Raw genomic sequence first — 27379 nt, 5'->3', positions numbered from 1 at the left:
CTAAAGTTCTTGTTCCAAAGTTCTGTTCTTTTCCTCCATATTGGCGTACGCTAACTCGAAAATTGTAAAATGAAGACCTAGAGTTGCTTCTCTCAAGACCTGTAGTTTGGAACCTTTTGAAACAATTTTTGCACGGATAATAGATACGTACCTAACCTATGCAACCTCGAGGCTTGACTGTGGATTTGGTTAAAACATACCTAGCACTCGGCGCAGAATCCAAAGAATGTAGGCGAGTAATGAGGAGTATCGAGCAAGCTTGTTGGAGAATGAGAGGTGGTTGGTCAAGAAGAAAATTGCTTACCGCTAGCTACTCATTAACCGGCATCTGATATGGTAATATCTCGAGTATTAGTGGACGGCAGCCAATCAGATGCACTGAGATGATGAGTATTCAAATGAGCGAACGAGATGATAAGGACCAGCAAGTAACGAACACTAGTATGATAGACCAAGTCTGCATGGTGAAGACGCGCTCGTGGGAACTGCTTACGTAGACGCGTCGTCGATCATTTGGTTCGCGTCAAGTACTTGGTCTTGTTCATCTTTCTTCTGTTTGCGGCATCCTTCATTGCTCCGGCAGCTGGTACATTCTCTACTTGTTGTACTTACATACTCTATTTTCATGACCGACCTATACTCATCTCTCGGAGTCTCGCCCAGAAAGAAACGTCAACTCATTAGTTCAGACGACGAGACCACTTTCACTCCGAAAAAGCTTCGAACTGCGTGAGCATGTTTAATCTACTGTCACTGTGCTATTATGCTCATAGACGACATACTTTAAGGCCACCTACACCACCCTCTTCTGCGCATAAGGGCAGCAAACCAAATCACACGTCCTTGCCGCATCACCTTTCACGACTCAACACAATTCAAACAGCCCTGCAGCATGCATTATCACATGCACTGGCAACATGCTCTGTGTCTCCATCCTCTGACACGGGCATGGTGCGAAACGTGCTCAATCATATGTCCATCATGACTTATTCTGGGCTCACAACCAAATTCGACACCGATGATCTTAAGCGACTTTGCTGGATATGGGAGTGGGATGCAAAGTCGCTTCCTGACCTTACAAGTAAACACAAGGCAATTGATGACGAGAACCCCTTCTTAGATAGCCCTGCACAGCCTCCTGCCAAAGACTGGACGCGAGGCGCGATGGGATTGGTTATCAGCCCAACTACCCATTATTCCAAGAGCGCAGGCAAACGCGTACCTGTATACGGTATTGGTATCGAGGTTGAAATCGATATTGACAAAGATATGGGGGGTGGGATGGCTGCAGTAGCTCGATGGACCGCCGATGCAGAAAAGCGGCGAACTGAGTTTCGAAATAAACTTGAGCGCTGGGTCAAGGTTTGTCCCCCAGATCTCTGCTACTATTACATACGTTAACTCCAATTATAGCTTCACCCTGATGTCCCGAATGTGCCAAATGTCCCTTTGGCAGATCTCTCAGAGCTTGTCACTGCGGTCAAGGCGTCCTCGCTGACTCGAGTGCTTGCTTCTGCCTCGCCTAAGGGTGCCTCAATTCTTAAGAATATGGTTCCGTCCAGTCCGACTTCACCGGTGAAATCGCCTGTGAAGCGTTCAACCGCCGCACACGAGTTTACGGTCCCCTTCCCTGCGATCAGTCCTTCAAAGTCAGCACTTGCATCATCATCGAAATCTTCCATCGCATTTCCTCAGACACCATCGCGCCAGAGGCGCGCAGATCTTTTGATCGGCCTTCTAACCCCAAAGACTCCTGCGCGTCATAGATGCGAAAGCGATGCATCGGACTCTCTGCCTATGACACCTGTCCATCAACGCGGTGCCAACGCGGAGACTGCACCATCAACTCCGAGTACATCTCGTCGTCAAGCTTTGTATGATCGAATTCGTCAGAAGTCTGTTACCACCAGTCCAACCAAAGCAAAGAGCGCGGAAGTTGTGGGAGGAAAGCTCTCTAGAGAGCAAATCCAGAAAATGGGTCAGGAAGAGATTCGACGGCGCTGCCTGCTCGGTCGCTTGGGTGGTGTCGCTGAGAGTGCCTGGATGTTAGTACCATGCACCTGACCTCTTCTTTTATTGATTTTTTGTTTAACAGGCTTTTCTCGGCTCCTGTCGGTCCGACTTCCACGCCAACTATTCGCAAACGCAAAGCTCTTCCGACCTCTGAGGTCGCGGCTGCGATCATTAAATCTTCCCCTGTGCCGATGTCAACTCTAGAAGCAAATGAGTCACTAAGACTACTCACGAGGCTTTGTCCATTCTTTCTGCGACCTCTGGAAATCGCCGGCAAAGAGTGGCTTGAGATGCCATCCACGTCATCGGCGCAAGACTCTGACACTAGCACTGTCGACAAGTCGATACCTCCTAGTCCAACCAAGAAGTCCACTGGCAGCAAACTCGTCCCACCACCCAGTCCAGGTATTCGTTCTACTTCCACTATAGGTCCACCGCCCAGTCCCGGCTCTCGTGCGAAATTCGACAGCGCCGAAATACTCACCCGAAGTCCCAGGCGAGTTAAGCGTGAAATAGGCGGCCTCAGAGAAGTGAGGGAAATTATTCGGAGAGAGCTGGAGCTGCAGGATTAGCTCCAGATCAGTGCTCATCTTAACTCTATTTCTAACTTTATCAGTGCGATACCTCCCCTCCAACATTCATATCATTGCTTGTCTACCATCACTTTGTTAACTTTTAGCTATGTATGTAGATAACTTTTTGATGTATTACTTGCTTCATCCCCTCTGGAAGAACCTCCGGGAGATGTTATGACTATTGTTCGTCGACCAGAAACTCTGCCCATACCTCGTCCATGTGGTATAAAATACTCATATGCCCCCCATCAACGTGTTTTATCCGTGCATTCTTGTAATTGGCAGCAAGATAGTATGCATAAGCCACAGGAGACATGTCATCGTCCTTGCTCGCTGTGAGCAAGACAGGCGGACGAGAATGTTCCTCGTCTAATGCGTCAGGCCGAAAACCCCAATCTGAGTGCAGAAGAGGTGGCGTAAGCATAAAGCCTACCCAGGACTTGGAGGTGCTCTTCAGGACATTCTCAGCCATTTTCCGCACATAATCATCTGGTACCATCCCGCGTTCCTCACTCCACTTTGCAAACTCCTCGCGCTCCGCCTGATCCATCCTGTCAAAAACCGTTTCCCGCAACGATGCCTCCGCGCCTTCTATGGTCTTCAACTTTCTCGCCAGCACGAATTTTATTATATGACTGAGAAGGTTGAATGGCATGTGGTACCCGATGGGACCAGGTAGAATATATTGCGTCCACGTCATGTATTTGGCGTAATCGGTATGGTACCGAAACGGGCTGAAGGCGCCTAATAGCAGCAGGCCTGCTATGCACCGGCCGAATGGAAACTTGTCATATGGTGCACCATACAAGATCTGTGCAGCGACTGTGCCGAGCGAGCCCCCTGCGATGTACAGTTTAATGTTATGGTCGTCAAAATCCAGGTATAGGTGGGACAACAGCGCGGTCATGTCGCTCGTGAGGCAGTCGCGGTATAGTGTTGACGGGGGAGGTGGTGACGTGTTGCCCCATCCAGGCATGGTGGGCGAGATGAAATGGACGTTCTTGCTCAGAAAGACATGAGATGTCTGCGACGCATCCCCGACGGTGAAAAAGCCATGCATGTAAAGAACGACAGTCTTGCTGGATAAGTTTCCTGCTTCTGCGTATGCCAAGGTACGCCCATCGCGCAGAGGAAGGAATCTCTCCTCAGAGCTTATGTCTGTAGACATGAATCAAGAATGGTATAATATCGGTGCAGACGAAGATCGCAGCGTGACGACCAGTAGTATATATGCCCTATCAGCAGACCGCCTGTGTAAATCGGAAAAGGAAACTCTTCTTGCCGCAGCACAGGGACTTGGACAAGCGCTGGGTATTTTCGATACGTAGAGTCGATACGCAGCGGACAGAGCTGCGCACGTAACAGGCGCCGCTTAGGAAGTGCATATGCCATAGATTGTCTGAGATTCTCGTGTTCACAGTTGTCATCCATTTATACTGCGTATTCCTAGACCGCCAAGCACATCTTTCTCGTGGACTGCGGTCGACCGTTTCTAAGGAAACAAGGCAGCTTTCATGAATGCAACTGCAAGTGACAAATTAATCAATGAAGTAACATCGTTCTGAAATTCTTGCAGCCTCACAAAGGAACGAGCTTGATTTGCCTCGAGGTGAGCCAAGTAGCTATACGCCATGGCTCCACCGTGGTGCCGTCACAAAGTTGAGCATACCGTCTTAGACCAAGATGACACGCTCATTTTTGTGACACGACTCTTGTGAGACAGTCTTTTGAGCTGAAGAAAGCGTCAGTAGTGTGGCTAAAGCTAAGTTAGCTGGGGCTGTATAGTTTACACGCAAATAAGCGAGGTGGCGCTTCCAATTTCAAATTACCCTTGCTCCAGGCTCTGTCTTTTCCCATGGCCAGCCAGATCAGAAAGTACAGGGCAGAACTTCCATAATGTGAAGCGTGACTGCATCTTGCCGCAGCACACGGAACTCAATTCGACTTTCCGGGCTGCCATCCTCTTTCACATTTGTTTCGCGGATATGGATGTAACTTGCATCTCAAGAATCTGCTAGCCTCATCCCTGGAGATTGTTGTCGCTTTGTCTCGAGTAGGAAATTCCCTGAGACCAAGTTGGGCGTATGGCACTGCCAGTGGCCTTCGCTGCCATTGGTCAGAATATCCCAGCTGGTGCCTCATTCACTTTGGACGGTGTGGAGCCTGAGCTTGAATTGGTGAGCCCCCCTCCCCAACCTGTTTCCTTCGCCAAGATTACGCCACAAAATCGAGAGCACTGTGCGCATTGCAAGATAATACTTGGCTCCATTTGGTGTATACCTTTCCGACATGTAATGAATTGTATCTCTCATTCTATTGCCTCAGTGCCTGGACGATGGAAAGTTTGATTATATGCAACCAGAGGGCCTTGATATTTGATCAGGCATAATACCTATTTTCCCAGCTAATGCTACAAAATGGATGATGTGGTAGCAGTGATAAAAAACTTATCTCATTTCCAACTCTGCTCTGATATCTTTCTCAAACTTCGCGCAATCAATCACTGTGCCTTCTCTCCTGCTTGTCTCGGCAGCAAATACGGTGAGATGACTCTTGAGCACCTCAGAGATATCAGTCCCCAGTAGCTCTTGGTTGTTCGTGCGCACGGCCTCGACAAAAGTACGCATAAGACCCACGTCTCCGCCTCCGTGACCACTACCTTCTTTTTTCGGGTGGTGCGTCGTCTTATGACCCGTGTGGAAGTCGGTGACAGTAAAACTATTCATATCGCCAACTATCTCCCCGTGCGTGAAGTGCAATCGTGTCTGACGTTCGCAAATCAAGGAAGTGTATGCCACCATTGTAAACGAGACGGTGGCTCCTGATGAATATTCGATATTCACAACCTAGAAATATAGCATCAAGACGCCGCTTTGCAAGGGAAAATCGGGCTGTACCTGATGATCACAGACATCATTATCGCTTTCGTACACACATTGTCCATAAGGCCCATTGCGTAGAGCGTCGGTGATATTCTCTATATCTGGTATTCCATCTACAATAGTGCTGGCTGGCCAGTGGGTGTTTCCGCGAGAAACAGGTTCCAGGTATACTGCGAGGTTTCACTCAGTTTATATGAAACGAGGTTAGAGACGATCTACTTTTCTTTGCACTGTATGGGCAATCTTGTTCTACTGAACATTCTAAGCAGCGAGTTGCAGCGCCTGCTGCGCGAGGCTTCTTCTCCTTCCGAAAATGCTGTAAAGAGCCGAACGAAGAGACTCGCGTCGGCAACGCAGGGGAAAGCCAGTGACAAAGGATGTCTATGTCACTTGCGTACCCGATCAATCAAGATGTCATGCGCGGCGAATCAGTGTTTACTCACTGGCAGCTCTTGGTCATGAGAGAAAATGAACTCTCAGATTCTTTCTTCCAATGGCCGCGAACGTAAGAGTGAGCAAAGTGAAAGTAACCAACGGGCTCGACGTGAACCACGTTGATCAGCTCACCCAACTGTCCTGAATGGACCACTTCGGTGACGGCCTTGTTGTAAGGGGAATAGCGCAAGACTACCGCACGTGAAGTTTGAACGTTGTAGCACGACTAGTGATAAGGCTCACCATGACCAATTCCGCAAATGATGCCAGCGTTCTTGACTGCCTTCTCCATTTCAAGGCAGTCTTGCAGATTTGTAGCCATGGGTTTCTCGCAAAGTATATGGTATCCCTGGGCTGCGAATGCCACTACCACTTCACAATGCATGTGGTCTTGCACCGCAACTATTACTGCGTCTGCAAGACGCTTCCCGATAGTTTGAATGGTATCGGCGGAAGCCTTTAAGAGCTCCTGCCAATCACTGAACACAAGGGTCCGATCGAGCTTGTGATTACGGGCAAATATATCGCGAGTGTTTGGCCTTGGTTCTGCAATAGCGACTACCTTGCACTTCTTCGGGTGATCAAGGGCATATTCAGTATATCTCTGCGTACAAGCGTCAGTGCACCGCGAGGAGGCACACAATTGATTTCATACAGTCCCTCTCTGACCACAGCCGATGATGGCCAACGTGACAGGCTCATTTGGCAGGGATGTCATGATCGCAGAAGGGGGTTCGTTGGACCTGACGCCCGAGCGAGACCACAAGGTCTTTATAGGGCGCAAACGCGACATCATGTGGTCTCTTGATGGTCCGATATCGAATGCTATATCTGAACACAACCAAGCGCAGGAGCTTATCGCTATACCATGAATGATATCAGCATTCTGTTGTGCGTTGCAGCAGTGGTCGCAGTCGTGTATTACAAGGGTGTTCACAGTGATTTTGGCGAGTTTACTCAGGGTTGTCACAGTCGGGAGCGCTTCAGTGCATGCCTCGCTTACTTCCACGTCTGCTCAAAATCTTGCAAGATGCCTCAGAGCCCAACACGTTGAGCAATGGATATACACGCTACAAAAAGCGTGTTTCTATGAAAAATACTATTCCAGGAACGCCCACTTTCACTTCAGAAGGCAGGACTCACTCAATATTGTTGGACGACGCGAACCCAATCACCGAAGGTCATCTTTATAACAGACACAAGTCACTACCACCCAGGGTTCGTCTTGTGAAGCCACTGCAAGATACCGGTGCGCATGACCATCCGCGGGAAATGACGGACGAGGAATGCGAATGGTGGTCCAGCCCTTACCGTGCGTTGGGTACACCGTTTCTACTCTCTGTCTACTTATCGCTCTGATGCAGTCAGAATGCTTGCTTCGCCGTTGCGAGAATGTCAGATAACGCGTAAAAAGCTACCCTGTGGTGCGTGAATAGCAAAGGTTTATGTTGCACTTCCTTCATCCCATTCCTAGACTTTCTCATCCGTCTGGCACCTGTGCGCCTCCCAGCCTCTCAGGGAGTATGCGAACAACAGATACTAGTTACAGATGGTATCGAGCATCCTAAGTTCAAGCCTCGTCGATCCACGCCTGCATGTTATATTGTATGCTGGAAAGATGCCGTTCCATATGCAACTTCTAGGAGTGCGTGACGAGTTGCAACTTCATTGCAGCCATAACTGAGCTCTTCTCAGTCCCACTGCGCAAATTCTCGCAAAACTTGATCGTGCAACCTTTGCTATCAGCGCGCATCGGTTACCAGCTCCGTTTACGAGTCCTGCAAGAACTGGAACTTCTTACTAAAAGGCTTGCCGCAGGCCCGTTGGATGATCCCGCGGCGACAGTGCTTCGAAGACTCACCCGTTCTGAATGGAACGTAGTTCGGCAGACTAACTCGATACCTCACAAAGATGCGGTGGCCCTGATGGTAGTACCCCCAGTCAACCAGAACCCAGAAACAAAGGAGAAGCCACAGCCCTCCGCACAGATGGCCATCGCTGATGTTGTGCAAATCGATACTAACAGCTCAGCAACCTCATCACGGCGTCTTCCCCCTCTCTCCATTCTCCATCCAGTCACGGATGATGATCTAGGTTCTTCTCTTCTTCCAGATGCGCAAGCTCCTCTCTACCACGGTTTGTCTTTATTTCCTGCCCGACCACAGCGAGCAGCACTGCATAAAGCACTCTGCAAGCTACTTGACGTAGAGCGTAGAGCACGGTCGCGCGCACTTCCGGCCTCTGGCTTTTCCGAAAATGAAAAGTCACCACGAGCCCGTGGTGATGCCAAGGGAAGCCATGCGTTCCTACTATGTTCGAATCAGCATACTGCCAAACGGGCAGATGTTGTACCTTTAGCAATAGCTCTCTGGAGATTGCGGATGTGGGAGGGGCAAGCTTACGGTTCCACTGTTGAGACGAGTCACTGGGAGGTCGACGCAGGATGGAGATCATCCTGGGCAGAGAAGATGTACTGAACCACCATACCGATAGCACTCAATATGACATTTAATTACAAGAAATATTAATCAGGATGACCACTTGCAAGACAAATGTTGTGATTTTACATCAGTCTACACATCTATTCAATAGCCATTGCTGCCGGTTCCACGCTCTTCTTCACTGGCCTTGACAGTACCTCACGACCTTCCCAGAACTTGGGGAGTTTGTCGCCGGGAACAAAGAGCCGCTCGACACCATCCTCCGTGATTACGCACATGCGGATGACACCTCCTGATGAGCCATCTCTTGCCATCGCAAGCGAAAGCGCTATGCGAAAAAAATTATATCAACAGCAGGAAAGTGATGTTGGGTGGTTAAGCACGCACTATTTTTCACGAATTCGACGGTCTCATCCCGCCCCCACCCATCCTGGTATGTTGCATCACAGTAACCGTATACATATGTTGAGCCAGAGCCTGATAACATGATATAATTGACTCAGTGTCGAACATGAACCTTTCAAGACGCACCTCCAATGGCCCACGGCTGGCGGAAAAGCCCTCCGCCCAGAGGAATGTTATATACACTTGGACCGACCTCCTTGTCCCACCCAGCAACGATGATACCCGCGCTGAGAGCATCCTTGTTATCATAGCAAATATCCTGGAACATGCCCGCAGCCGACGAAACTGGAGGATGGGCGCCGTGGATTTGCCTACGAGTGCTCAGTGGAAACAAATTTGTGACTGTTGATAGATGAAGACCTACGTATATAGCTGCAAGTAGTTGTGTACTATATCTGCGACTGCTTGCGTGTCAGCTGCAGATCCTGAGCGACAGCAGTATATCCGATCGTGGACATGGGTGAGCTTGTCTGTTACACGGTTGGCCTGGGGTTTGCAGAGATGAGGAAACAAATAGTGAGTAGGTAAGAGTGCGCACGATGTAGCTTCCAGTCGTCGTACGACTGTCGGCGCCGATGACGACGCCCTTGTCGAACTGAACTGCCATGATAGAGGTCTGCCAATGGTGTACATTAACGATGATAGAATGATGATTAGAACGTTCATACCCCGAGATTGACCTCTCCGCTCTTGAGTCTGTTCATGTCAATGCGATCCATACTGTTATCGACGTCGTTGTGTGTTATGAAGAAGTGTAATGACAATCTTGAGTTGTGGCTGAGTAGCTAAGTAGCGCTGACGCGTCTGGACGCGTGTTCTCTACTTGTTTCTGATTTCCATTCATCGAACTTGCAACTTCTGTTATAGTCACAAATGGCTTCTCAGAAATTGGCTACATTATACAACGAGCTACAGCGTGCATTCGATGCGCGACCGTCAGACTTGAAGAAATGCGGGACACTGCTAGCTCAGCTAAAGGTGTGGCCAAGTTGATCTAAAGCTTTGTGCATGTCTGACTTCACGCTAGGTTGGCTTGATAGAAGCCGGTCTATTGATCCCCCAAGGAGAAACAAATCTCCATGACTTGGTCGTTGCTCGTACGTTAGAACGGTCTGTGATGTGCTATGTGATGACAATGGGACAGGTGACATCCTCGAAATCGGGGTCTTCTGGAGTATAAGAGCGAAAGACGTTCCTTCGTTCGATAGATATTTCTCCCAACTGCACACTTTCTACACGGACTTCAGGTATGCACAACTATCCTACCCAGATTACTTTCTCACATGCATCAGGTCAAGTCTCCCTCCGTCGAAGCGTGAATTCGCAGTCCGGGGCTTGAACCTCATTCGTTTGCTCACACAAAACCGCATCGCTGATTTCCACACTACCCTTGAATCACTTCCACTTCCTGCCGATGAGATTAACACAAATCCATACATCAGACATCCAGTGAATCTCGAGCGCTGGCTCATGGAGGGTAGCTACAGCAAAGTGTGGAATGCCCGTGAGGAAGCACCGGCAGAAGAGTACAAATTCTTTGTCGACAGTCTTATGGGCACCATTCGGTGAGCTATTTTCTGCTGGTCTGATCAACGTCACTGAGAATTATTGCCAGGAATGAGATTGCCAGTTGCGAGGAATCGGCATACGATAGCCTTCCTTTGAAGGACGCCGCAACTCTGCTATTCTTTCCCTCACAGTCTGGGTTATTGGTATTCGCCCAACAGGTAGGCACTTCAAGGTCCCCGGAATCATCCTATGCTGATCTTGTTTACAGCGCGGTTGGCAGGTAGACCTGACGGCTGGCATGATAACGTTTGCAAAGAAAAATGATGAACAAGTAGAGATTCCAACGCAGAAGCTCATTGCAGCAAACCTGGCATACGCTCGTGAGCTAGAGCAAATTGTATAGACACCACTTCATGTTTGGCTCCTTCACTTTCCGGGCGAATCGAGGAACGATGATATCAAACGTGCTATTATCCGAAATTATTCAAAAGTCTCTAATGCCTCCTGAGCTTTCCTCTTTGCCTCTTCAAGGAGGTCGGCTGGTACAGGCAAATGAAGGTTGTTGGACTCAACACCAACCCAAGTCATCTCCAGTTCAAATTCCTTCTCTTTGTTGTCGTCATGGACGAGGTATATTCTGCGGTGAAGTATTTAGGTGGGAAATGTGAACACAAGTGCCAGACAGCGTACATTCTCGCAGCCTCCGTAACAGCTTCACGCATCGACAGTTCAGATAGCTTCAGCTTCTCCAGCTCGGTTTTGGCCAGCTGACGGCCTTTGCCGACCGCTGCACCATGATATCCCTGGCATATTATCAGTATCGAGATATTTTGACCTGCAATGTGCTCACTAGGCAGACGCCACTAGGCTCAACTATATACAGTGAAGGACCACTCTTGTCGATGCCACCAAAGATCGTACTGACGCCGAACGGGCGGACAGACGAGTACAACGTATAGGTTTGAGCATTCCAGCTTACAGAATCTGACAGGGCCTGGTGATAGTGAATGAGTATAACATATTGGCGTTCCAGCATAATCTGATCACCTTCACAGTCAAAGGTTCTCTCCACTGTTTTCGAGCCTGAGCCCCCGAGTCACGAGCCAGCTGTGATATTTTCCTGCCATCGGCGAGAAGGCCGGCAGATGCCTTGAGCGGACATCGTACATAAGTTCATTGCGAGATTTACCAGGGCACTCACCATGCCTATATGTTTGTCTACTGTATGAATGCGTCGGTTAGCTCCTGGGACAAGGAGCTTGGAGTGTACGAGCTTCTCCACCGCAAGGACGACACCATCCTTGACGCGCAGCCCGATCGCAGTGCTGAATTAACGGAGCAGACCATTAGCAACAATTAAAGTACTGAAAGAAAGCTTAGATACCCTGAGTTCTCTACCGCCTTGTTGGCGTATTCGACCTGAGATGATAAGATTGAGAATACCGTACTGTTGGACGAGTTTCAACGATTTCACCTGGAATATACGGCCATCTGGTGAGTATGTGCTAGCTGAAAGATCGTAACCTGTCCCGATGGAAGTCATGGTAGTAAGTATGTAAGTGAGCTGTCCTGGTACGCGCAAGCTTGAGCGCGTCAGCCCGTGGGAAATAATAACCGAACCGGGTCAGACGCGTTTCTGAGCCGGTTCGACTTCACTCCCTCTTCACCGACGCGACTAGTATTAGCCATGACCCAAGATGATTGGAGCACAATGCTTGAAGGACATCCAATATTTACGCTTCCAAAAGCCTATGGAGGTCCAACAGGACAGTCAGAGGAGTCACTGGAACTTTCTACGAATACATTGAAGAAATCTATGCTTGAGGGGCCTTCGACGGATGGGCTCCCCCTTTCAGGACGTCGTCAGGTTATGGTTCTCAAGGATTCTGATCTAATCGTAGCTGCTGGATGCGAACTGAGAATAACGTCTCTTTCGGACTCTAAGCTTGGGAGGAGTACGAACAAGTCTTTCAAAGTACGTGCCAATTCTGACAATCCTAGTCGTGGCTCACTGCTAGAGAAGATCTTGAATACACCAGATATTCAATTTGGAATAAACCAACTTGCACTGAATCCGAGCGGGAAGCTCATAGCTGTAGCGGGAGCATACCAGGTTGCAGTTGTGGTCCTCCCTCGCGCTGGGTATTCCAAGCTTGTGCCTTCTTCTGTGGACTGCAAGTAAGCGAGCGATTTTTCTATGAATATTAGCATCTGATCCTTTTGAAAAGGTCAATCCAAGTAGGATCTTTCTACCATCATTCGCATGCGTCTGCCCCCATAGCCAAGATTGAATGGCACCCATGGGGCGAAGCAGGATCCACTCTTATGGTCATGACTGTCGATGGGAAACTGAGGTTGGGTTCACAACGATGAGTTTATTATATTTACTAACCTTTTTCAGAGAGTATGACATTTCGGTTGATACTGAAGAGCCCCAACAAGTTCTGTCCTTTGTTCCCGAGAAGAAGACCTCAAAGTCATATCTGGCTGAAGATCCTGCCGAGCGCGAGGTCGCATCATTCACTCTGGGAAAGGGAAAAGCAGATTGGGGCCCACTCACCGTCTATGCTGTTATGAGGTCAGGAGACACATATGCTATATGCCCCTACATGCCGCAAAACGCGTGAGTCTCATCATTTCCTGTGTGACAACTACTTCTTAATCAATTTACTTCTTAATCGATTTCAAGATCTGTTCCATCGTCTTACGTCCACGCACTCGAGTGTTTCATCTCCGCTAAACAAGAGTTCCTATCTCAGGGAACATCCAGTGCAATATCAGCCCTTTCAACGCTCTACAACTATCAACGGAAATATGTCACAGCTCTGCTGAAGCAACTTCCACCTGGGACTGTGTACCCGGCAATCTCTCGCTCTTTCTCTATGCACCCTCCTACGACCATCAAAAGTCAACCGATGCGTCAGGGGCCTTTCCTCCTCCAGCCTTCGCCTCGTTCATTGGAAGACAGTGAAGGCGGTGATGCAACGGACATCGCGTATCTTTCTTTCCTCCGTGATGATGATGATGAAGACGCAGGCGCGACTGAGCGTCTTGGAATTGTTATTGTCACTTATCAGGACGGTAAAGTTGATGTGTGTTTAGACGTAGAGAAAGTTGAAGCACGGTGGGAGAGCAAACAGGTGTGTCATTGAATTTGTTGTGTCATTGCTGCTTATGGACGCGACTCCAGGATAACTCTCAGGACTTGCCTATGCTAGCAGTTTACGAGTGCATAGACTTGGGCTTGATTTCGATGCTGAAACAAACCTCTCCTTTGTCATCAGGCACACCCATTCTCGACCTCCTTCAGGCAAACCACCCTGTCTTATTGATGGATCCGATACATGACGATACTGTCTACGTCTACCATGCTTTTGGCGTCCATGTCCTTGATTTCGGAGACCTGCTGCAATGTCTCACCAACGGACTCCGCGTAGATGACGACGACGGTGTTGCATTGAATCAAGCATTGCAAAAGTCGGCAGGCACGCACGTCGTGCCCTTGCTGAATACCTATTCAGTGGACCGAAGGTATGTGGATGAATAAGCTTCTACGATCTTAATGATTCACTGGTCAATAGATGCTCGAATCCGATTATTGCTATATCTGTACCAAACGACGTCTATCTCTCGTACAGTATTCTAATCCTTACCTCCGTCTTTCGTTTTACATCCTTCCCACTCAACCTTCGCACCGATCTCTCTCTCTCTCGGACAGCTCCTAATCTTCCTGACAAAAATAAAACTTCTGAAACAGAGGATTTTCTTGCGCCCATTGAAGGACCATTGGCGTACATCTCGCTTTTAGGCACGGAGCCCTTCGTGCCACCTCCAACGCTTTCGCGTCCCTCTGGACTGCCCAGCAATCCTCGCATCACGGTTGGGACCCCAAACACCAAAACAGAATTCGTGCTCACTCCTGAAACATTGCGATATCTGGGTTCAACAATTGAAGGCTTGACGTCGCAGATCCACGAAATTATCCTCGCATATAAAGCCACAGAAGTACGAGCCGAACTGCAGGCGAAGGAATTTGAGCGACAGCAACAGAAATGTGGTGCGATGCTTGATCTCATTGAACAGCTGGGCGGCTCGCGGAATAGCGAAGTTAAAGAGCGGCTCGAGAGAATACGGGAAGCATACAGGGCGCTGGCATCGAGGCTGGATCACAGACTGCAGACGCTTATGCAACAAGCGTCGCCGAAGCTTAGTGAATATGAGACGAAGTGGTTTGAAGAATTACGGAGAATGAAGGCAGAGATCGCTGGGGCGGGCAGGTACGATGAGCAATCGCTCGCTGCGCGAACATCACTGGTAATCATTTTACCCCTGGGTTTGGATCTCAGCTGACTATTGTGTAGCTTAAACGCGAGTACGACCGAATGTTGCCTAGTTTGAATGACATGGCTGCGAAGGAGGCAGAGCGCAAGAAGCATTTGAGTGAGAGTGGACTAGGATTATCCCAGGCTTTCCAATTTGGAGAGCGATCGAACCAAGAGTATGCACTTCGTGTTGAATTAGCTGCTTCTAAACTAACTCGATTATCATAGGCGCACCAAGATAGCCGAGCTGGAGGAAGAGATCATCAAAATGGCATCAAAATTGGAACTTTCGATGTCTCGCCCGCCATCGCTGCGGGAAATCTCCAAGAACGAATAGTTAGCACTTCTATATCTTTGATCTGTTGTACTTTTTGTCTGCTTGAGAGGATAAGGAATCACTGTAGGATACCGCTAGGGTTATCAACTGCTCAGTACCCAAATCTTTGTCACAATATACGAGGATTATTATTATTGGCAACTACGAGATACCCGGCTAGCATCTTTTCGTCTTTATCATACAATCAATAAAAAAAATCAACCGTGTCTCTGCCGTTTCATAACTCTCTCGGAGAGTCTGTGAAAAACGAGGAATATTTAGAGCCAGACGGTAATAGACACATTGTACAGTTATGACCATAACTTCTTGAGGATATCATATACAAGCAGTGCCATACTAATCAACATCCGGAACTATGGGTTTTTCCTGCGGCTGCTTCTCGAAATATGCAGCACTGCTCAATAGAAAATTGTATTGCTTGCCATCACCCTGAATGGAATCAGGCCTCAGTAATCTGACACAACAAAGCGCTGATGTGACTCACGATGAACGAGGAGGGGAAGCCGGGATCGAAAGGAATGATACTCTCCAAATACTTCACGTGTTCGGGTGTTAGCGAAATCGCCAGAGACTCCAAGTTGGCCTCCAGCTGCTCCACTTTTCGCCCACCAATAATCGGGAACACATAGGGCGTTTTCTGCATAAGATATGCAATGGCCACAGATGTGATGTGTTTAGCACCGACTTCTTTCGCGACCTTCTCTAATGCTGCGCTCATTGCCCTCTCCGTCTCGTTGCGTTCCCAGCTGGGATTCATGAGCATGCGACCTTTCTCTCCTGTTTGTCGGCGGCGCTCCTCTTCTTCGTCGGTTCGAAATTTTCCACCGGCAAGAACATTCCAAGGGGCAAGTGCAAGACCTGTGCAGGGGTGAACGTAAGTGGAGGCACCAGATAGCGAGCAACAAGGTTGAACTACCTTCGGAGCGGGCCATTGGTATGATATCTCGTTCAAAGTCCCGAAGCATGACGTTCCAAGCACCTTGGTAGATCACAAACGGTGATTTTCCATGATCCCGAGCATACTGGTTCGCTTTGGACACGACCCAAGCAGGAGAGTCTGAGATGCCCTGCCAGCGATACATGTTAACATATATGTTCATGTCAGCATAGAAATGGGGACACTCACGAGATACAACACTTTCCCTTGTTGCACCAGTACATGCAGACCGTTCATGACCTCTTCGACGGAAGTATCCCAGTCCCACCAGTGCACGTACAGAATGTCGATATATGAAGTCCTCAGTTTCTTCAAACTGGCCTCAACGCTGAGGTGCATCGATTTGACGTTGTTACCGGTATATAATGTCTTCTGGCGAATGGCATCGTTACCGCGCTGGTAATTGATCGTGTACTTTGATAAATGTGCGTCAGCAGCGAACTATATTCATAGAATGCCACAGTTACTTTTGTAGCGATCACGAGCTGGTCACGGATCCCCCGTTCCTCTGCCCACTCTCCGATGAATTCTTCAGAACTTTGATCTTGACTGAGAGGTTGTGAAGTGTGTCAGCGACGAGGACGAATTCAACATGACTGCGACACAATACCCACTAGTTATTGGCAGTGTCGATGAAGTTACCCCCAGCATCGTAGAAGGCGTCGAGGAGCTTGAATGAGGATATCTTGTCCATACTACCCATCCCAAGTTTCTCCCACTTGTCACCGATGCTCATGGCACCGAGCTGTAAGGGTGAGACATGAACGCCCGCATGAGGGGATAATACGCGATATCGCGCTAGCCTAGATAATGGCTTTGGCACGTGTGCCCACAACGAGGTCATTTCGTTAGATATGGTTGTAAAGTTGAGTGGGTTGGAGTTGTTGAAATGCAGTTTGCGTGAAGGTTGGCAGCATTTTATACATCTTGACACCTCGTCAGCACCATCGCGTGATCACTGTGATGCCAGAGAAACGCGTCAGTTGTCTGAGTAAGTTGTAGTGCACAAACTTCAAGTCAGCCTACGTAGTGTACCGGCAGGTTCTGAGTGAGCTAATTATCCGCGATTTCGGAACCGAGTCACTCACGGGTTTGTGTGTAAGACAGGCTGATACAGTACATAATAGAGGTGTCATGGCAGACGAGTCAAGAATATAAAATATATATATTCTTTGTGGCGTGCGCACATGGCAGTCACACGAATTTCGAAATCGCAACCCGTAATCGATCGATCGAGATCACTGATCAGGTTAAATTAAAAAACACAAGTAATTCTCAAGGTATGAGTAGCACGTTACATAGCGCGACTACTGTCGGGGCTGCACAACACCATACCCGGAACTCTACACAACGCTGTATCTCCCCGCCACTGCAGTGGGATTCCGCATCTCTGCTTGCAGTGCTGCAGCAGACGCTTCGATGAGCAAACGTTTGATCTCTCGCACAGCTTGTTCCACCTAAAAGTGTGTCAATTCAGTGGACTACACCAAGTAACGTGTAATCGAACGCGCTCACCCTGTATTCCTCGTTGGACTCGATCAGCAGATGGAGTTTGGGTGGTCCTTCCAGAGGAGGCTCTTTCCCAGATTCGTAATATATACCTGTTACAATCAGGTCAAATTAAGATGCTGAACAATCATGCTTCTGGACAAACCTTTGTTGGTGACTGATGCGCCGGTCATATCAATAAGCTAACCAAGAGAAAAATATGAGTATATGGCCACACGTAACTATGAACAACGCACCTGAACCATAGTTTCCTTGTTGGTGACCCTCCATCTGGCCTTCTGCGGGTAATCATTGATGGGTATGATCGCGTGGAAGTCTGTAGAGTCGAGGTTGGCTTTTCTGAGACCACTTTCGTCTGCCTGGATTTGAGACTGCAGGACCAGTCTCGTCGCCTTCATCTGTGCGTTCAGCTTTGCCATGACACTCAGGGCTTGCTTATGCGCGGCTGTGTCTTTCCCTGCACGCGCAGCAGCATCCTGGGCAGCTTTGAGTGACGCCTGAAGCTTCTCTTCTTCCTTTGCATGTGCGAGTCGCCTAGCAGCTGCAGCTGCTCCGGCCACTCCAAGTAACCCCTTCGAAGAATCAGGAGCGGGACCACGCTTGATTTCGACTTTGAAGTTGCCGAATGTCATATCATCACCAGCAGTCGTGGGAGTCTTGACAGCAGCTTCATCAACTTTTTCTTCTTCGGGTTCACCGTAAGCTTTCCGCTCAGCCCGATCTTTAGCTTCACGCTCTTTATCGAGCCTGTCAAGACCTTTTCCACCAAATCCTGAGCCTGCAACTTGCGCCTTCCCAGACTTGACCTTTTCCAAGAAGCCTAACGACGTAATAAGCATAGATCACAAATACAATAGAGCGAAACATACCGTTGGCCAGCTCCTCAAGCTCACTTGGAACAGCTGCATTACTTGCCTTAAGCGCACGGTAGATATCAACAGAGTACCTTTCTTGTTCAGGAGTTATGAATGTAACACATGTGCCTTTATTGCCTGCTCTCCCCGTACGACCAGCGCGATGAACATAGTCTTCCATATGATTAGGTGCGTCGAAGTTGATAACAAGCTTAAGCTGTTTGACATCCAAACCACGAGCAGCGACAGAAGTAGCGATGACGATGGGAACAACTCCAGATTTAAAGTCGGCAATGGTAGAATCACGATCAACCTGATCCTTGCCTCCATGCAGGGACATGCATAAGTACCCTTTGCGCATAAGGTCGCGGAGCAAGTTATCAGCAGCTTCCTGTCTGTCGACAAAGATGAGAGTACGGCACTCAGGGTCTTCGTTATACATCTGCCCCAGGATATCCAAGAGGCGATTGAACTTGGACTCCTCTGGACGCACTTCAACAATCTGCTCGATCTCCGCGGCGACTACAGAACGCCCGCCAACAGTGATTTCAAGAGGTTTCTGTAGAATTTTCCTTGCGAGAGAGTCCATTTGTTTCGGGAACGTCGCAGAGAAGAGCACCGTTTGGCGGTCAGGTCGAATGTTGTTGATGATCTTCATGACTTGAGGTTCGAAACCCATGTCAAACATCCGATCAGCTTCATCAAGAACCACATAAGTGACACGCTTAAGGTTTGTCACCCGGCCAGAATTGGCAGTGAGGAGGTCGATCATGCGACCAGGTGTGCATACAATGATCTCAGCACCCTTCTTCAGCTCAGCAATCTGGTCCTTGATTGGAGAACCACCATATGCGCACACAGCCTAATGATGCGGAATAAGATATTGTGGATAGATCAAAGATACGAGAAACATACACGAAGGTTCATCACCCGTAAGAATGGCTTGCATTCTCGATGGATTTGCACTGCCAGCTCGCGGGTAGGAGTCATGACAATCGCAAGAGGGCCTTCCATCTGCTCCAGGGGCCGCTGGTCCTTGATGTGACGGAACAAAGGGAGGAGAAATGCTATGGTCTTCCCTGAACCTGTCTTTGCCACACCAATGACGTCGCGACCAGACATAATTGCAGGGATAGCTTGAGCTTGAATGGCAGTTGGTGCAATATAATTGAGGCGTTTGATAACATCCAAACTTTGAAATGCGTCAGTCAATGACGAAACTTCGAAAAGTAGTTAATACCTACCAGCTGGCTGGAAGACCAAAATGACTCCACTTGGTCACTGGCCGCGGGCAGTCAATACCACGGATTTTGATGCCGTCAAGTTCTAGTCGCAAGAGGTCAGCTTCCTCGTCTGTCATAGCAGCAATGTCTGGAGGGGGAACATAAAATTCCTTCCGGAAGGGCTCATATTTGACACGAGAATGGTCGACAGCGGCGATATCTTTCTTCTTTGCCTTCTTTGCCGCAAGAGCAAGTATGTCTTCAGGATTAAGATCGGTAGTATCAAGCTCGTCTTCCACAACAACGGCTTCCATGACTTCATCCTCCCCATCATCGCCCATACGTTCGGCGAGAGGTTTAGAAGATATGCCTTTGACGCCGATCATCTTTTTCAAGTCTTCCTCGTCGACCTTCTTCACTTCAACCGACACACTCGACATGAAGGCATCGAGGGGGTCGACCGCGTCCTCGTCCTCTTCCATGGCGTCTGCAGCCTTGCTTTTGATCGCTTGGTCCATCCTGTTCGCCTCTTCGTCATCGTCGTCAACTTCCAGGTCGCCAACACTAGCTTCTCCATCCGCCATTGTCATGTCGACAGCAGGCATTTCGCCAAGGGTCTCAAGCTTCCGTTGCTTGGTCTCGTCTGAATCGTCCATGGCCGCAGCACCCTTTGACACTTTTAGAACTTCAGGTTTGAGAGGAAGACCTTTGAGCCCAAGACCTGTGAGGGCCGCACGGTTCAGAGAAGTCCCAGGTTTGGCGGACGTTGCGGTCGGGGCAGAAACTAATAAGGCATGGATCAAGTGGTGTGAAATCATGAAGTGCCACTCATATTAAAAATGTGCTCACCTGGTGCAGATTTGCCTGCAAGAGCCATAGCTTTGACTTTAGCCTCATCAAGAGCCTTCTTAGCTTCGCGGTCCTTCTTCCAAGCCTCCAGCTTTGCCCTCTTCGCCTTGAGTTTCTCATCTTCAGGTGGGGGAGTTTGCGTGGCACCTACGGCTACTTGAGGTTTTGGAGGAGGGGAAAGCGGTCGTCTTTCCCGGTCTTTGCGGTCCGTTGAACGGGAGCGCCGACGGTCGTCTCTTCTATCATCCCTGTAACTGTCACGGCGCCTATCGTCTCTGTGTCTATCATCGCGATACCTGTCGTCACGATAGCGGTCTTTATCACGTTCCCTATCCCGGTCTCTCGGGCGATCACGTTCTCTATTATCACGTTCGTCGTCGTATCTCCTGCTAGGTCTTTGGGTATTTCGCCTGGTCGGCGAAGGAGACCGGGGTGAACGATGAGATGGTCTTACCCTTTTGTTTGACGTGTCCGGGGAATATGATCTATCCCTGCGCACCATGCTTGTATACAACGACTTGGTGGTGGTGGTCTTGAAGTAAGTGTTGTTTGGTCTTGTTAGACCTGGAAGGTCTTGACTAATAAGTAAGCTATAGTAGGATGACTATCTTGCTTGCTACGCTACCTGCAGGACTCAATTCATGGCTAACAACGTATTGGATCCTTCTGCACTTGTTGGACTTCTTCTTAACTTACTACCACCGACAAACAAGACATTAACGTCTCCCCATGATGGTTTGGCAGCGCTTGTTCACACAGCCTTTTCTGCACTCTCGTTTCGTTTAATTGCAACGGATGACACATCTTCCGCAAAGGAACACCCTAACAATGTTCTTCCTGATGACTGGAACACAAAAGGACTGGTAGATCGTACCTTTCGTTACAGGCATGACCAAAGCGGTCTTGAGTTTGTTGTGAAGGTCATCAAGCTCGGTCAGCGTACATTGATCAGCGCCATTGCTGTCGAAGTGCGTCAGATTTTATGGATTCGAAAAACAGTATTTAATTTAGAATTTTAGAGTGACAAGTCTGCGTCTCTGGATGTTGCAACAAACGACTTTGTCTCACCATCGTTTTACCCCTATGACGCAGCCAAGTCGGACACCCCGCCGCTGGTCCATGGCTTCATTTCGTCCAACCGTATAACAGATTTCATATCTCAGCTCAAACTCAAGATAATACAGAAACTCATTCCGGGGCTGCGCAAAGAAGGATATATCGAAGAAACTGAGGATTCATCCAGCAATGCTGGATCCGCTCCCCGCGCGGAGATTCCCCCTCCTGCCCCTCCACGACCAGACTCGCCACCTTACCCAGATGACCCATACTTCTTACCCCCCGGTTTGCGACCTCGTAATCCGCTGGAGATCGGTCGTCAAGACCTTGATCCTTTCGGTGGCATCAACCCTTTCCAGCCTCCTTCACTATTCCCCGGCAATGGAGGAGACGGAATGTTTGTTGGTCCGGGTCACCCTATATTTGGTATGAGAGGTAACCGGGGACAGGAGATGCGAGGACCATGGGGTGGGGACGGCTATCTCCCTCCGATGGGAGCCCCACCGGGTGCTCGTTTTGATCCGATAGGACCAAATCCTGGTCCCTTCAACCCAAGTTTCAATGGGAGACCCCGGCGTGGACCTCCGGGAAGCGGGAATGTAAGAGATCCTGATAATGACGAGTTTATGCCCCCTGGAGCCGTGAGTGTGCACTGCAGTAAAACAATTGTAGATGCTTACCTTGAAACAGGGAGATATGTTTATGTGAGAACGAACGATGTGAAAAGTTGTGAATTTTGTATAACTGATGAATTATAACGAGCATTGAGAGTGATAACTACGATTGCAAGAATATAAGATGTATTTGTACCCTCTTAGCTAGCCGCTTGTACAACGTTGTAGCTCGCTGTGTATCACTGCGCGCTGGTAAGCCCAAAACGGCAACCTGCTGGATTAAGCGGGCTATAAAGCCGGTCGCTCATAATAGCAGCAATAAGTATCACCCTTAGCTCTAGCACACCATGCCCCCCCTTCGCGCACACAGCCCCCAATCCCCTACATCTCCAATGCGTCCCAAGAAGACCGCAGTGCTCCCAGGCTTTCGCCCACCTCCAAAGCCAAAGCCCAAATCCATCTCCCAAATGACTGTGCGAGAACTACATGACCAGCACGATCAGAATGCAAAACTCTTAAACTCGTCGTACGTGGATTTTTTACCCCAGGTATTTCGTGATGATGGTAGCCTCCGTGGCTCCACTATTAACCTTGTGCGCATTTCTTTTTAGATCAGCCTGCACGTCTGCTCTCGGACAACGTCTTTCGGCTGAGCAAGCAGCCATCGAATCTCGCCTGCTCGAACTCGAGGGCATCGAAGAAATTCGAAACGGTCTTAAGAAGACCAACATTAATGCCGACGAGATCATGATTGTCGACCAGCCGCGTATGCCTCGTGTAATCGATGCCAAGCACAGGGCATTGTCCCGCTACGTAAGTATGTACGTTTGTGTTACTTTCGATCACTCATATGTCCTCGGGATACTCCAGGCACCCATCGCGCCAAATGGTGCTCAACAGGTCGGCTCCCTGAGTTTACAGGAAGCAGTAGAGCTGGAGCAACGCGCCCATGCTCAAGACGCAGCGAGACAACAACGATCAGATGAACGCAAGAAGCGCATAGGACTCCCAATCAGAGGGGAAGTCCTTTCCAAAGCAGAAATGGATGCACGAATGTGGGCCTTCATGTGAGCGTTTTATTATTCATCAATCTTCATACTAGTTCTAAATAAACCGAATAGCAACTACAAGCCGACGGACTCTGACCTCGAAGACGATATGGATGAAGACGATGAAGACGACGAAGACCCGTCAACATGGTTTGAAGACGATCAGGATGATGGTGTCAAAGGTCAAGACATTATTGAACCGGACTACGAAGAAATCTCCAGCATTATCCGGGTTGATGAAAGCAGAGCGCGATACAGCACCTTTTTCGAACCTAGGGATGGTGATTGACATGCGGCATAGCATAATACCTATAATGTGTGAGATATGCGCTATTTTACTTGTAGTCGTATTATGTGACGTTAGTTAGAGAAAGCGTACATCAGTGTGCATGATTCGAGAGTATAAACAGCGGAACTGAGTAATGAACAAATACCCTATGCGTCATTCCTCTACCGCGCGTGAATGGGGCAGCTTCTACCTCTCTTCAGCCACGAGGACAAACAAGCTATATTGAGCATTGATCAGCATGGCTGTTTGTTTATTGAAGGCAAGTGCTCACGGACCATTGTGGAAACTACAAAAGCAGCTGAGCCTCGCTACAACTGCGCCTGCATTTACAACGTCAGTCAGTTGACTCTTGTGGGGTATACAACATGCATACCCTCTGTAAACTCCTCTAGACAAATGACACCTGTGAAACCATAACCACTCCCATCATTGTCATTGTCACACAAGAGTAATAAAACAAAACTTGCATTCGACACCCAGAAGTGCGCTCTCGCCAGGTAACTTATAAACCAGATATTTAGCAGCTTGAGGTGTTGTCTCAGCGTCTCCTTCTAGACAAATCTTCACGTGGGCTTCTTGTTCTGCCGGTAGTCCAAGATCTGCAAGGCTAGTGCTGCACACAGGGCACCTGGGATCATCGCGATCATCACCAACAAGTTATGGTGCCACCAAGGACCCTGACTTACTCTGCAAGGTCGCTTAGTTGCGAACTAGACTCCTGCCTGTGAAGCTGTCCAGGGGCCATGAGCCTTCTTTGATCGACCACGATTCTTTCCATGGTGGACGAGGTGGAGCCTGAGAATCTGGTGGGGAGACTGGCATTGATTTCATCGTGACACCCTTGACAGACACGCTGAGTTGAAGAGGATGCTGCGGATTCCGGAAACACAGGGTCACGAACAATAACGGACGGATCGAGAAGTGCTCGATGAGAAGAGCAACGGTCACAAAAAATCCGACCACACTTGCGACAATGCTAACGAAAGGTCAGATGACGTGAAAAATAAGTGCGGGTAATGGTTAATCTTACATGCTAGGAAAGATCACAAATCAATCATTAGAAAAAACCGACGTGGTAGGACTTACTCTTCTTAAAAGAAATCCGAACCGTCGATGACAGTCATTACAATTGGACACCATATCGTCTCTTTCCCATTGCGCATGGACTTGGTAAGGCGTCGGGGCAGTCCACCTGGGACTTAAAACTTTCTGAGGTGCTTCGTGGGTGGGCACACGGAAGTCAGGTGCCTGAGAGAGGTGAGGAGTCAAATCCGTAGGTGGATGAGAAACAGAATTTGGGTGGATAGGCGCGCCTGAAGGCGTATAACCAGGGTAGCGGAACTCCTCTTCGTCCTCATCGTCGTCTTCCACATAATCATCATCTGGGCCGGAGATGAGCCATCTTTGATTACCAGCCGCGAGTCGGCGACGCTCGAGCTCTCTGCTGTAGGTGTTGAGCAGGACTTCAGCCTGAGTTTTTCGTTCTGTATCACCATCGCCTTGGATACCATCTGATTAAATGATGCGTCAAGAGGCTGCATCAAAAGGCTTACTAAGAATACCCTGTCGCAATTCAGTGGTTGCACGCTCAAGTTTGGCAATAGCACGCCTTGCTTCGACAGCAGATAAAGTCTCCTCGCCGACGACAGCATCCCGTTGAGTTCCGACTAGATACCAAGCACGAGAGACGTAGTCCTGGGCCGATGACAGTCTTGTGGAGGTCATCGCTCCGAGTTCCTGTCCTTCGCCTTCTCCAAAATCGCCCTGGTCGTTCTCGGTAAATGGGACGAGAGAGCCGTCAGATGTAAGATGGTACATGGCTCCATCCGGCTCCTGGAACGGTAGAGGTGGGATGTCAAGCCTACGACGCATCACGCGGACCCAGCGTCTGCGTCTTACCCACGTCGGAGCGCGTGCGGCCACAGATGCGGAGGTCACTGAGCTACTGCTGCTTGTACGGCTGTGGCTTCTGGAAGGAGTGCCCAAGCTAGCTGTCATGAGTCCACTCCCGCTCAGTAAACGCTGAAGCTGAGGGGGTGGTTCGGCAATCCAGGCTTCATCGAGTGAGGAAAAGTCCTCTGCATATTCCCAGGCTGCCTCCACATCAACGCCAGGGTAATCCAATGTCCAATCAGACCTAAAAGACGTTTTAGTAAGTAAGCTCATCAAAAATAACCTGCTGGTCCTTACAGCCAGAAGTGACTTCTTTCGGAGTCCTCAACGGCGGGCCTGTCCCTGGAGCCTGTTTCTGGTAATGACCAAGGATCTCCGATGAGTGGAAGCTGGACACCACTTCGCCAGGCAGCAACTAGTGTGGCGCCCGCGTCATTTGGGGAAGGCAGTTTCAACTCGAATAGTGCACGCCGACCCGGCCTACCAAGGCCATAGTGTGACCACTTCGGCTTCCCACCGGACACTGCCAATGTTTTCAGCCGTGCGTCCAGACGCTGGTTCTCGTAAAGGATCAAGGGGACGGTCGTGTGCACCGCGAGAGGGTTGTACGGGACAGTCGTTCTGCGCCATCGCTCTGCTTCTGATTTTTGTAGGACCTGGGGGGACTTAAGGAAACGCTTACAACAATTAAGAAAGTGGACACACCTCACATATCCATACCTCGAATACTGCAGCAGCAGCGTCATATGCAGTCTCACCCCAAATATTCCGGACAAGAGGATTTGCTTCTTGCTTTGTAAGTAGATATATGACGATAGGCGAGTGTCCTTTTGACGCTGCATTCACTAGCAAAGCATTTGAGATAGTATGGAACAAAAAAATTTGAGCACGTACTAAGAGGAGTCCATCCACCTTTACTCCGAACGTCCACACTAGAAATACCTCCATGCTCACATAACCACCTCACAATATCAAGATAGCCCTAACATCCAATAAGCGTAAGATTCTTCGCAGGAAAATTTACAATGGTGTTATCGGTAAGACATACTTTTGAACAGGCGTTGTGGAGAGCTGTCCAGCCGTCAGCATCGCGAGCATTCACGTCTGCTCTATCCGGTAGTAAATATGTGATAATTGGTAGGTGGCCATGAAGAGCGGCTTTGTGTAAAGCAGTCTTGTGACCTGTCAGCGTCAATGTGTGTGTATTAATGGTCTTCACCTACTTCTCCCTCGCGATCCTCTAGATCTGGAATTGCACCGCAATCTTCTACCACTGAGACGACGGTGACTTGAGCACATATAAAGAATAATGAAGGTTATCACTCACGCCACTTGACAATGTCTAAGTAACCTCGACTAGCTGCGGCATGCAAAACAGTAAAGCCTGTTCGAGGGGACGCGTCATTTGACAGTGCAAAGGCCTCAACTTGACTGCCTTGCGAAGCTGTCTGGAAGAGCTTCTTCAAAAGAGACAGGTCCCCAGAAGAAGCAGCTGCAGACAAAGCTTCCAACTGAGCAGGAGATGGATGAGGTTGGGTCGCGGGTATAGCTGGCAAAGATACTGGAGATGCAATCACATCTACTGGCACCATAGGAAGTGAGACGGGTATTTGCTCTTGCTCTGCTTCTGGATCCGCAATGGAAGTGGCCATATTTTCTGAGGAAGGTGACTCCCCTCCACCAGCAACAGCGGCGGTCTCCTCAGTGGTACCAGGGTAAACAAATTCCTCCTCTTCCGAGTCTGACTCAGGGTATGTGAATCCTTCTTCATCACTCTGGTCAGAAACATCGCTGGCAGTTCGGGACAACTGCGTGTCAGACAAGCCAGACCTGACAATTGTCAGTATTCAAGGACGCGTATGAAAAGCCAAAGAATGCGCACTCCTCGATAGTCCCTAAATGAGGTTTTCCCAGTTCTGGAGTGGCCATGGTGGATGGAACTAACGCGTTTCTGCTCTCACTCGATGATCAGTAAGGTTTCCGATGGCACTGCTGTGGGAATAAAATGCCATTTTTGGGGTTCGACTAAAGGGAGTCGTGTCATTTGCCCCGGTGCTATCCGCGGTTTATCGTTGCAACATCGATAGGACAACAGACCTGGTTCCGGGTGTCAAGCAGATGTGAAACGCGTTTTGCCTTATGACAGGCCCGCAGTCCGAGTCGTAACATGGTGTTTACATAATCGCG

General features: G+C 49.0%; 13 protein-coding genes across 13 annotated transcripts; 6 read left to right on the top strand and 7 right to left on the bottom strand.

The window, feature by feature from the left end:
* The first annotated feature begins 485 nt into the window (after positions 1-485).
* HD556DRAFT_645031 (uncharacterized protein) lies at positions 486-2676 on the top strand. Its single transcript, XM_041311173.1, has 4 exons — positions 486-729; positions 789-1362; positions 1414-2045; positions 2096-2676. Exons 1-4 carry the CDS (start codon positions 626-628, stop codon positions 2583-2585), a joined length of 1800 nt encoding a protein of 599 aa, XP_041158169.1. The 5' UTR covers positions 486-625; the 3' UTR covers positions 2586-2676.
* A 90-nt stretch (positions 2677-2766) lies between these two features.
* Positions 2767-3756, bottom strand: HD556DRAFT_1445267 (Alpha/Beta hydrolase protein; the record flags this gene model as incomplete). Its single annotated transcript, XM_041306905.1, has 1 exon — positions 2767-3756. One exon carries the CDS (start codon positions 3754-3756, stop codon positions 2767-2769), a length of 990 nt encoding a protein of 329 aa, XP_041158168.1.
* Positions 3757-5035: 1279 nt separating this feature from the next.
* Positions 5036-6623, bottom strand: HD556DRAFT_1432924 (uncharacterized protein; the record flags this gene model as incomplete). The annotated part of the gene is made up of 6 exons (XM_041305174.1): positions 5036-5434; positions 5486-5640; positions 5690-5859; positions 5914-6097; positions 6149-6509; positions 6561-6623. The coding sequence occupies 6 exons, from the start codon at positions 6621-6623 to the stop codon at positions 5036-5038; spliced, it is 1332 nt and encodes a 443-aa protein (XP_041158167.1).
* A 262-nt stretch (positions 6624-6885) lies between these two features.
* Positions 6886-8439, top strand: HD556DRAFT_1385690 (uncharacterized protein). Its single transcript, XM_041303377.1, has 4 exons — positions 6886-7217; positions 7270-7329; positions 7380-7550; positions 7601-8439. The coding sequence occupies exons 1-4, from the start codon at positions 6896-6898 to the stop codon at positions 8380-8382; spliced, it is 1335 nt and encodes a 444-aa protein (XP_041158166.1). The 5' UTR covers positions 6886-6895; the 3' UTR covers positions 8383-8439.
* HD556DRAFT_1385669 (20S proteasome subunit) lies at positions 8440-9576 on the bottom strand. Its single transcript, XM_041303376.1, has 6 exons — positions 9420-9576; positions 9290-9367; positions 9116-9237; positions 8878-9062; positions 8734-8823; positions 8440-8674 (listed from the first exon to the last, which is right to left on the bottom strand). The coding sequence occupies exons 1-6, from the start codon at positions 9468-9470 to the stop codon at positions 8487-8489; spliced, it is 714 nt and encodes a 237-aa protein (XP_041158165.1). The 5' UTR covers positions 9471-9576; the 3' UTR covers positions 8440-8486.
* Positions 9577-10716, top strand: HD556DRAFT_1385663 (SAC3/GANP/Nin1/mts3/eIF-3 p25 family-domain-containing protein). The gene is made up of 6 exons (XM_041303375.1): positions 9577-9729; positions 9779-9848; positions 9896-9998; positions 10044-10316; positions 10367-10478; positions 10529-10716. The coding sequence occupies exons 1-6, from the start codon at positions 9625-9627 to the stop codon at positions 10661-10663; spliced, it is 798 nt and encodes a 265-aa protein (XP_041158164.1). The 5' UTR covers positions 9577-9624; the 3' UTR covers positions 10664-10716.
* Positions 10717-11811, bottom strand: HD556DRAFT_1385659 (proteasome subunit alpha type-3). The gene is made up of 7 exons (XM_041303374.1): positions 11735-11811; positions 11645-11679; positions 11462-11585; positions 11308-11409; positions 11111-11254; positions 10951-11063; positions 10717-10897 (listed from the first exon to the last, which is right to left on the bottom strand). The coding sequence occupies exons 1-7, from the start codon at positions 11801-11803 to the stop codon at positions 10741-10743; spliced, it is 744 nt and encodes a 247-aa protein (XP_041158163.1). The 5' UTR covers positions 11804-11811; the 3' UTR covers positions 10717-10740.
* A 115-nt stretch (positions 11812-11926) lies between these two features.
* On the top strand, positions 11927-15156 carry HD556DRAFT_1385658 (uncharacterized protein). Its single transcript, XM_041303373.1, has 9 exons — positions 11927-12235; positions 12284-12438; positions 12489-12614; positions 12662-12883; positions 12950-13400; positions 13451-13791; positions 13842-14574; positions 14622-14758; positions 14811-15156. Exons 1-9 carry the CDS (start codon positions 11948-11950, stop codon positions 14917-14919), a joined length of 2562 nt encoding a protein of 853 aa, XP_041158162.1. The 5' UTR covers positions 11927-11947; the 3' UTR covers positions 14920-15156.
* On the bottom strand, positions 15033-17047 carry HD556DRAFT_645023 (NADP-dependent oxidoreductase domain-containing protein). Its single transcript, XM_041311172.1, has 7 exons — positions 16945-17047; positions 16471-16878; positions 16324-16405; positions 16046-16270; positions 15836-15986; positions 15404-15777; positions 15033-15348 (listed from the first exon to the last, which is right to left on the bottom strand). The coding sequence occupies exons 2-7, from the start codon at positions 16698-16700 to the stop codon at positions 15256-15258; spliced, it is 1155 nt and encodes a 384-aa protein (XP_041158161.1). The 5' UTR covers positions 16701-16878; positions 16945-17047; the 3' UTR covers positions 15033-15255.
* Positions 16983-20500, bottom strand: HD556DRAFT_644972 (P-loop containing nucleoside triphosphate hydrolase protein). Its single transcript, XM_041311171.1, has 7 exons — positions 19464-20500; positions 19135-19411; positions 18235-19081; positions 17602-18185; positions 17511-17547; positions 17372-17457; positions 16983-17313 (listed from the first exon to the last, which is right to left on the bottom strand). Exons 1-7 carry the CDS (start codon positions 20258-20260, stop codon positions 17200-17202), a joined length of 2742 nt encoding a protein of 913 aa, XP_041158160.1. The 5' UTR covers positions 20261-20500; the 3' UTR covers positions 16983-17199.
* A 432-nt stretch (positions 20501-20932) lies between these two features.
* On the top strand, positions 20933-22105 carry HD556DRAFT_1240639 (PI31 proteasome regulator N-terminal-domain-containing protein; the record flags this gene model as incomplete). Its single annotated transcript, XM_041298137.1, has 2 exons — positions 20933-21259; positions 21311-22105. 2 exons carry the CDS (start codon positions 20933-20935, stop codon positions 22103-22105), a joined length of 1122 nt encoding a protein of 373 aa, XP_041158159.1.
* Positions 22106-22207: 102 nt separating this feature from the next.
* On the top strand, positions 22208-23386 carry HD556DRAFT_645426 (uncharacterized protein). Its single transcript, XM_041311175.1, has 4 exons — positions 22208-22487; positions 22573-22774; positions 22832-23028; positions 23083-23386. The coding sequence occupies exons 1-4, from the start codon at positions 22309-22311 to the stop codon at positions 23297-23299; spliced, it is 795 nt and encodes a 264-aa protein (XP_041158158.1). The 5' UTR covers positions 22208-22308; the 3' UTR covers positions 23300-23386.
* Positions 23387-23737: 351 nt separating this feature from the next.
* Positions 23738-27121, bottom strand: HD556DRAFT_1309904 (uncharacterized protein; the record flags this gene model as incomplete). The annotated part of the gene is made up of 11 exons (XM_041300342.1): positions 23738-23927; positions 23986-24275; positions 24386-24810; positions 24853-25436; positions 25490-25848; positions 25898-26037; positions 26087-26174; positions 26241-26374; positions 26412-26480; positions 26520-27022; positions 27075-27121. 11 exons carry the CDS (start codon positions 27119-27121, stop codon positions 23738-23740), a joined length of 2829 nt encoding a protein of 942 aa, XP_041158157.1.
* Between the last annotated feature and the right edge of the window lie 258 nt (positions 27122-27379).

Source organism: Suillus plorans (assembly GCF_016647745.1).
Source record: "Suillus plorans strain S12 chromosome Unknown HD556scaffold_43, whole genome shotgun sequence".
In the NCBI taxonomy this organism is placed as follows: domain Eukaryota; kingdom Fungi; phylum Basidiomycota; class Agaricomycetes; order Boletales; family Suillaceae; genus Suillus; species Suillus plorans.
Note: the sequence above shows the minus strand (reverse complement) of the source record. Positions and strands in the feature narration are given on the sequence as shown.